This window comes from Gadus macrocephalus, chromosome 22 (genome assembly GCF_031168955.1).
Source record: "Gadus macrocephalus chromosome 22, ASM3116895v1".
NCBI classification, from domain to species: domain Eukaryota; kingdom Metazoa; phylum Chordata; class Actinopteri; order Gadiformes; family Gadidae; genus Gadus; species Gadus macrocephalus.
Window position 1 is genome coordinate 10,588,173 of NC_082403.1, and position 9,001 is coordinate 10,597,173.

A 9,001-nucleotide genomic window follows, 5' to 3' on the forward strand; every position below is an offset into this window, starting at 1 on the left:
AGTCTGCCTTGTGTATGAAAAGTGCTATATAAATAAAGTTGCCTTGCCTTGCCTTATGGGCTACAGTTAAGAACTAAACAAAGGCCAATCCAGTTACACACACGGAGGGTAAGATACAAGAGAACTACGGAATAACCATTCTCCAACCTCCTGCTCAAGTATCCATCATAATTGTGTGAACTCGACATTCGACCTCATATCAAAGACGCAGACATGGAAAAATAAATCACCCAAAAACAATGCAATTGGGACTTTTAACCAATTCCTTCTGGGGAATATTTGTGTTGGCCGAAGTGCAGACTTGCTGCACTTCCTCTTATCCACCTTCTGCCTCTCCCGGTCCCTTGGGGGTTTTAACCAGTCGGGGCGTGAAAAAAGATGGATGGTCAGAAGTGAAGAGTATGAGAGGAGGAGAATGTCACAGTGACAAAGTGAAGCTCTTTATTGACCGTTAGTAATATGTAAGCCTCTGAATTAAGTCATTTTCTCAGTTTGCTGCCTTGGCACTCGGGGCGGGGGGAGGGGGGAGGGGGGAGGGGGGAGGGGGGAGGGTAGATCACATTTACCACCTCCTGTGTTCTGAGAAAGCAGACTGCAGTAAATCGGTATCTTGTGTGTGATAAACATTCGCTGGCTGGGGAGGTGTGCAACCACAAGTTGGTGAAAGTCAAAAGAGTGAGAGAGCGAGAAAAAGCTAGAGAGAGGAAAAGAGAGAGAAAGAGCGAGAGAGTGACAAAGAGAGTCAGAGAGAGATATTGGGACATTGATCAGCTGTTTGGAATCCCATTACACCGTTGCCTATCCCCTTTCCTGGAAAAGGAGGACTGCTAATGCTTGGAGGACTTACAATTATTAGTTTTGACCTTTCACCCCCTAATCTACCACTTCTTGTTCACAACTCCTATAAGTCACAATCTGCAAGGACACAGAATCGTCCATTAATTTCCTTGAGGTGAGCCTCTGTGTCTGTGACATAATTCAAACTTAACAGAACTTTCTGTGTGGGGGTTGCTTCATGCAGGATCTAGCGGGATGCTCTCTCCCCTTGAAGCCTTTTACTGGTGATCATTAACTCAAAGGGGAAGTACAGGAAGGAAGGCGATAAAACAAAAGCAAGATAAAAGCGGGCCGCTTTTAGACAGATGCGGATAGAGAACAGACCGGCCGAGAGACAGATACAGGATAGCGCAGTGTGGGAGAGCATGACAAAAAAGATGGAGGCAAATAGAGAAAGAGAGAAATGTAAAACATTTAAATGTTATGGGTAGTAAACCTTAACTTTGTCTTTGCCTTAACTCTGTCTCTTTATCTCTCCCAATATCTCTCCTTGCTCTATCTCATCCTTGAAGAAGATCCTCTCTCTCGTGGGAAACAAGAGGAGAGATCAGCGCTCCCTGAGTCTCTCCTCCGCATCGTGCAGGGTAAATATCTTCTGAACAGAGAGAAATGGGCTTTAAAGGGCAGAGGGGGAGGGCAAGGGAGGGGTGAGGGGCGGTGACAACAGAGAGAAAGAGAGAGAGAGAGAGAGAGAGAGAGAGAGAGAGAGAGAGAGAGAGAGAGAGTGTGTCTGTGTGGGTGATGGGGTGATGGGGGGAGCGGAGGGGCTTCCAGGCTTGATGAGAAGATGAGCCGGACAGACCATAATTTCACGGTGTCTGCTTCACTGCTCCTTGCCCAGTAGGGTGGCTGGCAGAGGTAAAGTAGAAGAATGGCTTCTTTAGTATCTGTTGCGTACAAAAAGCCTGCCGCTTCAGTGTTTGTTTTTGTCCTAATTTTTTGTGTTAAAATAGATTTCATTTCTAGGGTTGATTCCCATGATACTTTGCTTTCCCACCAAACCAATACCATGACATTAAACATTAAAATCGTAACGTTCAGCTATCCCTTATGTTGGTGCAGTTTGGATGGACAAAGAACCATGATGAGTTTGAAATCTGTATTTGTGTGTGTGTGTGTGTGTGTGTGTGTGTGTGTGTGTGTGTGTGTGTGTGTGTGTGTGTGTGTGGGTGTGTTAGCTAGTGTTTGTGTCAGGTAACCTATATTCTGCATGCGAGCCAACTCATGGTTTATGCGTTGCAGCTGTCAGAGAGATCCCCATGACAGGGTAGGGAACTCTGCCACAGTATTGACTCTCTGCGGAGAGTCGATTTGCACACATGATGTCATGCAGTGACTGTACTACAGACGCAGGCAAAATATATACAACTGAATTACACAATTATACTTTTCCTGGATAGAACAATACAGCTGTAATTGTTTAATGACTTTTATTGCTGTGTTAACATAACACTTTAGGACATTGTTACACACAATATATGCATAGATTTTATAATTTCCCTTTATATCTTAGGATGTTGGCTTTAGTATTTTTCTTTGTTTTATTATGAATATGTTCAGGGAGTACACATGTTATAATCTTTTCCTAATAAAATATAACTTCATTCAATTGATAACACGGAGACGTACGAGTGCCCGCATGAGCACAAACTCCTTTGTTACTTCACCTTGTTTTCATCGCACCGTTGTTCGCAGCTGATATTGATGAAGAAAAAAATACAGTGGCCCTTTAAATATGGGCGTGTCTTCACTACTACGACCCGCCTTTTATGCATATAGACAACTTGCCTAACCCAGATCAGATAGCGTCGTTGCTGGCAAGGAAAGTGACCGCAGTAAAAAAAAAAAACGTATCCAACATTTGAGGAGTAGGAACACACGAGTGATCTTTATTTGTGGCAATTAACCGTCAAAGACAAAGAGGGGACGCCCAACTCGAAGCGGACGTTCAAGAAGTGTTGCCCAGCGAGAACTACGCATTTTATTTCCCCACTTTTACGCTCACACAGAATCTATGAAGACGAAATCAGCATTAGCCCTACCAGGTAATATAAATGACCACTCCACCGCTTGGGGACTTTTTTTTTGTTAAGTAGGCCTATTTGCAAATGTACCATGGGACTAAATGGCGGGGCTCTGAGTGTATTTCGAGGATGGCGGAAGCTTACCGCTTCAGAAGTTTGGTTTTAGTACACGCCTTTTAATTAATTGATACCCGAATTTACCGGCAGCTGAGTTGTTTTACCCTTATCTACGACCAATACTGGGGATGATCGGGGTCTGCGAAGCTTGGTGGGGGTTGGAGGGAAACGGGTTCACTGATTGGGTGCATCATAACCCACAATTAAAGGTCAATTAGCAGGCCTACATGTTTGAAGGTAACTGTCTATTTTTAATCGACCTGTGTTTTGTGGTGGGCTGTCACCGCACACTTTAAGCAGCGGCACTGTTGTGTAATAACTACGTTGCGAAACTTGAACTTATGCCACTTCCATGCAAGCACACGCGTAAAAAAAACTTTCTAGTTGAGTACGACAAATGGTTGTGTACAATCCTTTGAAATAATGATCTGAAACTAACTTGAGGGGAAAACGCAAACCCAATTAGCTGCATTATATTAAGTACGTTGGTATCGATGCTATAAATCGCCTTTTAAAGTGTGCACGACTTGTTTCCCACCATGTCCAGACAGAGAGAACATTGTGTCACCATAACCCCAGGACAGGAGCGAAGCGCCAGGTCCGCAGCCCTGATGCCGGGCATCAGCTCAACCGCCCCCCGGTATGAGAACGGGGAGATGGAGTACGACCACTACCAACATTATTTCTACGACGACCACGACCCGGACGAGGATTTCTTCAAGTCCACGGCGCCAAGCGAGGATATATGGAAGAAATTTGAACTGGTGCCGACCCCGCCCATGTCCCCCATCCGGACGGTCGAAGGAGCAGGCAAGGTCGGACCGGTACATCAGTCGCTCGGTGATCGATTGGAATTGATGTCTCAGTTCTTGGGCCAGGACGAGGAACAGGACTTGCCTTGTAAAGTGAACACCGTGAACGACTCCTTCAGCAACCTTAGTTCAATCATCATCCAGGATTGTATGTGGAGCGGGTTTTCCGCCGGACTGCAGGCTGAGAAAGTTGTGGAGGAGCGGATCGCCTCCCATGCTGGCTCGGTGGCCGCTAAAGTACCGACGGCACCCGGCGTTCAGTCGTCGGGGAGGACGCACTGCGTCTCGTCCGATGCGCCACTGATCAGTAGCCTGGCGACCGACTGTGTGGACCCAGCTGCAATCCTTACTTTCCCGTTAACGGGCGGCTGTAAAAAACCTCAAGTGTCCTCCGGCTCAGAGTCCCACACCGATACATCAGGTCAGTGCAACTTGAATCACTCGCGGTGTTTTTTTTTTTTTAAGACCTCGGCTTGCATTAAAATATGTAGCGTAACGTTTGGTAAAACGAATACGAACGAATAGTTTTGTTGTGCGGTGACCTATACTGTCGATGGATGGAGGACTTGAGGGTGGCATGTATGACTGCAATGCGTTACCTTGGCGCATGCAACACATGCGCCACGGCTCCACAGTGACACGCCCATTGAAACATCTGTTCCTTGGCTTGGTGCCAGGCGACCAGCTGCTGCCTCATGTTCTTGTGGTCTGTACTTCAGCCAACAATATCCTAACCTCAGACTGTGGTTGATATTTGAAGTATTAGTCGAAATAAAGTATTTATATCTTCCATTATGAGCTCCATGATAAAAATACTGTTCCACAGCTTTCTTAAATTTTGCCATCCTCCAAGATTTTGTCTGCCAAGTGTCCCCTCACTGCTTCAGTCTCTGACTCCCACAATGTGGTATTTGGGTTTTGATGCAGTACTTTAATGTTGGGTGGAATGCCACCATGGGAACTTGTTGCCCTTACATAAACCACCGGCTTTCCTCAGCAAAAAAAGGACTTGTCGCACTTTGTGTTGTATCAGTTTGTAGATAATTGTTCTGCCATCAGCAAGTGGTTCTTAAGTGTGTGTGTGTGTGTGTGTGTGTGCCTCTTTGAATCAGCATGTCTCCTACGTCGCTAATTGAATTGGCCTGCGATAGCTCTCACACTCTTATGCAGCGTGTGCCCAGGTGTAGTCAAATAATTGATCAGCCCTGGAATTCAATACACTCCTGTATAACTGATTCATTTCTTCCTTTTTTTCCCGGGGGGTTTGTTGTCGTTTGAAGACGATGAAGATGACGACGAAGACGAGGACGACGAGGACGATGAGGAGATCGACGTGGTGACGGTGGAACACCAGCAGCAGCAACACAAGTCGCGGCGGCTGGTGAACAGCCGGCAGCCGGTGACCATCACGGTGTGCGCCGACCACCTGGACCCATGCATGAAGCGCTTCCACATCTCCATCCACCAGCAGCAGCACAACTACGCTGCGCCCTCCCCCGACACGCTGCCCGACCCGCCCCGCAAGCGGGCGCGGCCGGACGGCCCCGCCCACCAGCCCCTCCCCCACCCGAGCCAGAACTCTCTCGGCCCCTACCTCCAGCAGCCGCGCCCGGGCCACACGGCCTCTAATCCCACCGCCGCCACCGCCGGCGGCCGCTGCGGCGCCGGATCCCGCTCGCCGTCGCCCGACCCCGCCTCCTCCCCATCGACCGCCGCCTCCTCCTTCTACGAGATGCCTTCCTCGCCGCCCGCCTCGGGCTCCTCCTCCCCGCCGTCGCAGGGCTTCTCGTCCTACTCCCACTCGCACCTCTCCAGCCCGCAGTCGTCCGACGGCGAGGACACGGACAAGCGCCGCGCGCACAACTTCCTGGAGCGCAAGCGGCGCAATGACCTGCGCTCGCGCTTCCTCCTGCTGCGGGACGAAATCCCAGGCCTGGCGGACTGTCCGAAGACGCCCAAGGTGGCCATCCTGACACGCGCCACCCAGTACCTGCAGCAGCTCCACGCCGGCGAGCGGCAGAAGGCCCAGGAGAGGAGGCAGCTGAAGGCCAGGCAGCTGCAGCTGCAACGCAGGCTGGCCCAGCTCAGACGCTGCTGAGCGCACCGCGCTCACTAACACACACACACAGTACTGAATGGGGACAAATGAAGGAGAAATACACTAATGTTTCATTCATGACTTTCTTCAGCGGGAAGCGTCGGGCAGAATAGGGTTGTTTTTGTTTTGTTTGTATTTTGTTGTTTGCACATAACCTCCTGAGCGATTCACAGGGCAGTTGGCCACTCAGGACAGTGAGCGTGGGTGGATTTGTTCCTTCAGGGGTAAATTTAAGACGAGCGACCGCTCTTTCTCTCCATCTTGGTTGATGCTCTTCTTTAAATCAGAGTTATTAGTTGTTTTTTTCCTCACGCAGAGGCCTTCTTAACTCATATTTTGTTTTCCCTTTTCCAGTTAGCCGCCCCTTCCTGCTGGTTTTGGTTCAGTTTTTCTTTCCATTTCCAAGTTTCTCCTGTTCTTGCTTTCTTAAACTTTTCTTATTGACTGCTCAATTCATCTGGTCAAAGTTTAAGTTGTATAAAGTAGTGGTAATACGCCAAGTTGGCGGCAGAGTGAAATGGAAATCGGCATTGGGTGGCAACCGTTATGGAAATAAGTTTAAACTATGCTACTCTGATCAGGCCCTCTTTGTCAGAGTCCGCTCATACCAATTTATATAGTTTTTTTTTTCTTCCTAGGGTGAAGGAGCAAGCGAGGGTTGCCCACTGTAATACTGTTTGATATTATTCACCAGAGGGAGAGAATGGGGTAAAGATACGGCAAATGCCAGCATGTCTTTGGCAAATGTTTTTGAAATTAGATTTTGACTATATGCACGTGTTAAGTAACTATTATCCCATCCTCTTGCAACTGCTAAACTAATTAAGATCATATTTACAAAGACTTTTAATTTTATAAATAAATCTAATTTACGTTACGTGCCATTTGAGGTCATCAATGAAAAATAATCTCCCTAACATGCCTGCTAATGATTTGGTTAAACTTTGCATATCCGCAACATCCACAATGCAAAACTTTTTGGTTTGGAAATGGAACCCTTTGTGTTTCATGTATAGTTATCAGATCTGTTTTGTTCATTTTGCCTGTCATTTGTAAACGGTGTATTGTTTTGTTTTTTATGTTTTAAATTTTGCATTTGAAGTAACGCCTCTAGAAGCCTTTTATTGTATGTAGACTATCTGGTTGAATACATATGTGATTCATATATGTGTGTCTGTGTATATAACTCCCTGGATGTACAGTCCTTTCAACCCTAAAGCAGAGCTGTCTGCAATACTTGTTATTTTTTTCTACTCTGGGAGAGAGAGAGACCAGGGACTGGGCTTGCTGGCTTTCAAAGATTACTCAAAGCTTCTATTTTTGTTAATAAAAAAGGATAAGAAAATTAAAAAAAGCTACAATAAAACTGAACTGATATTGATCACACTAGCCACTTTGGACACCGTTTTCAATGACTTTGTTTCCATGTAAAAATGTTTTTTTTGCTGTACCTGGTGTTGGTTTGTACATTCTAGAAATGTTCGGGACAAAGGTTTTGTACTATATTTTCCTACGGAGCTATGTTCAAGTGTGAACTATCAAAGGTTTTTGTTTGTTCTTTATGTTGTGAGTTGGTCCACGCTGGCGGTATCGTGCTGAGGACCGTACAGGCTCTTCACTTCTCAGCTCGATTGGTTTTTAAAAAGCATCTGAATGTCTTTCTCTTTTTCAATGTATCTAATGCAGCACTCTGTACGGTGTGGACAGAGGACTGGTTTAAGAGGAGCCAACAGTTTTACCTCTAGGCTTCTCTTCGGTAACCTCCATGCACAGCTCATTCTATTGCCAGTCAGCCCCCCCCCCAGCCCCCGGGCCTGCTTCTTTATCATCATTTTCAAGCCATAAACACCAGAGAACACTGTAGCCCATTGTAATCGAATACTGTACCATAACAATGGTTTTGTAGCATGTCCTCCTGTTTCAAGGCACTCAGGAAAACTCCAAGTAGTCTGTGACTTTTTCTGTTCTTGACCCCCGGTGGGCTTAGAGGAAACAAATATTAATTTCCAGCCACCTTCCTTATTCTTCACTGTGCAAACAGAGTGAGATGGAGAAGTACGTGGGGCATCACATTTTATTAAATCAATTTCCAACTCAAGTGCTCAAGCAGGCGTATCAGGCCTTGTCTGCTAACATTTCAGTTGGGGGGGGGGGGGAAATGCCAAGGTGGTTTAGTCCCACCTCGGTCTTCCTAATGCACCATATTAATTTAATCTGCTAATTGAATCAGCACAAACCTATAGTTGGTTGTTCAGGGGGTTAGGTTTGGTGCAGATCAAATCTAACCTAAAACATGGTTACTCCCAAGTTTTGTTTTGTTCTTGTTTGGTTCGTCACTGGTCTCTGCCGTTGGCGCTGTCATGGTAGCGGTTGAAGTGGAGTTTTTGAGAGTCAAGACCACGTAGACTAATGGAGCATTGTATCTGCACTTTGTTTTTTCTTTACCTCATAAGCTTCTGTGTATGGGAGAGTTAAGTTGGAAAACTAATAAATGTAAATGTTTAGGCATTAACCTTGATTCTTGTAATTTCTGATTGCGCCTCTATTCCCCTCTTTTCTGTCTCAAATGCAATGAAGAGTTACGCATTCATAGAAAATGGTTAACTTATGTCACTCCAACATATAGGTAGTTGGAGATCCAGTGCAATTCATTTGCACTGGATTATTAATAAGGAAAAATGTTGGATGTGTAGTTTATTAAACGACAATACCTGCAAATGTCAATGTAAACTAATCCTCTACTGCATCAAGCTTTTATTCGGAGCAGTCTCCAAGGTATCAAATCCGGGCTGCTCTGCCATGGCAACAAGCACCTTTTCTCATCACTGCTCAGCTTCTAGTTTCCATAGAAACGATATCAACCATTTTCTCATTTTATTTGAAAGCCAATTTCATTATAATTCAGTCAATACTCTGATCTAATGAAGTCGAATCTGGTATTTGATTTATGCTACAGCGCTAAAGGAATTGCCTGCAGTGCTTACTCTTATTTTGCAAACTGAAGTAACCCCTTTGATGATCAAAGAACAATGCAGTTTTGGTTTACAGTAGACAAGGGTCTTCTGTCGAAATGATTGTTATTCCCAAGACAAAAGAACGTCCCGGACATTGGA

The 9,001-nt window shown here is 45.8% G+C and overlaps 1 protein-coding gene and 1 long non-coding RNA gene across 3 annotated transcripts in view; both read left to right on the plus strand.

The window, feature by feature from the left end:
- Positions 1-1,955: 1,955 nt before the first annotated feature.
- Positions 1,956-9,001, plus strand: part of LOC132451048 (uncharacterized) — an 82,767-nt gene continuing 75,721 nt past the window's right edge. The window contains exon 1 of the long non-coding RNA XR_009523956.1: positions 1,956-2,026. This is a non-coding gene — a long non-coding RNA (uncharacterized LOC132451048). The remainder of the gene's footprint in view (positions 2,027-9,001) is intronic.
- On the plus strand, positions 2,596-8,400 carry myclb (MYCL proto-oncogene, bHLH transcription factor b). 2 transcript variants are annotated; one of them, XM_060043273.1, is made up of 3 exons: positions 2,596-2,882; positions 3,526-4,211; positions 5,071-8,400. In XM_060043273.1, the coding sequence occupies exons 2-3, from the start codon at positions 3,590-3,592 to the stop codon at positions 5,886-5,888; spliced, it is 1,440 nt and encodes a 479-aa protein (XP_059899256.1). In that variant the 5' UTR covers positions 2,596-2,882; positions 3,526-3,589; the 3' UTR covers positions 5,889-8,400. The 2 variants fall into 2 exon arrangements, with proteins under 2 accessions (XP_059899256.1, XP_059899257.1); XM_060043274.1 differs by having other exon boundaries at positions 2,613-2,882; positions 3,530-4,211.

Bases quoted from the DNA above. Each gene is read 5' to 3' on its own strand.
- myclb (XM_060043273.1), top strand. From the start codon at position 3,590: ATGCCGGGCATCAGCTCAACCGCCCCCCGGTATGAGAACGGGGAGATG. The intron at 4,212-5,070 runs GTCAGTGCAACT...TGTCGTTTGAAG, and splicing joins GTCCCACACCGATACATCAG to ACGATGAAGATGACGACGAA.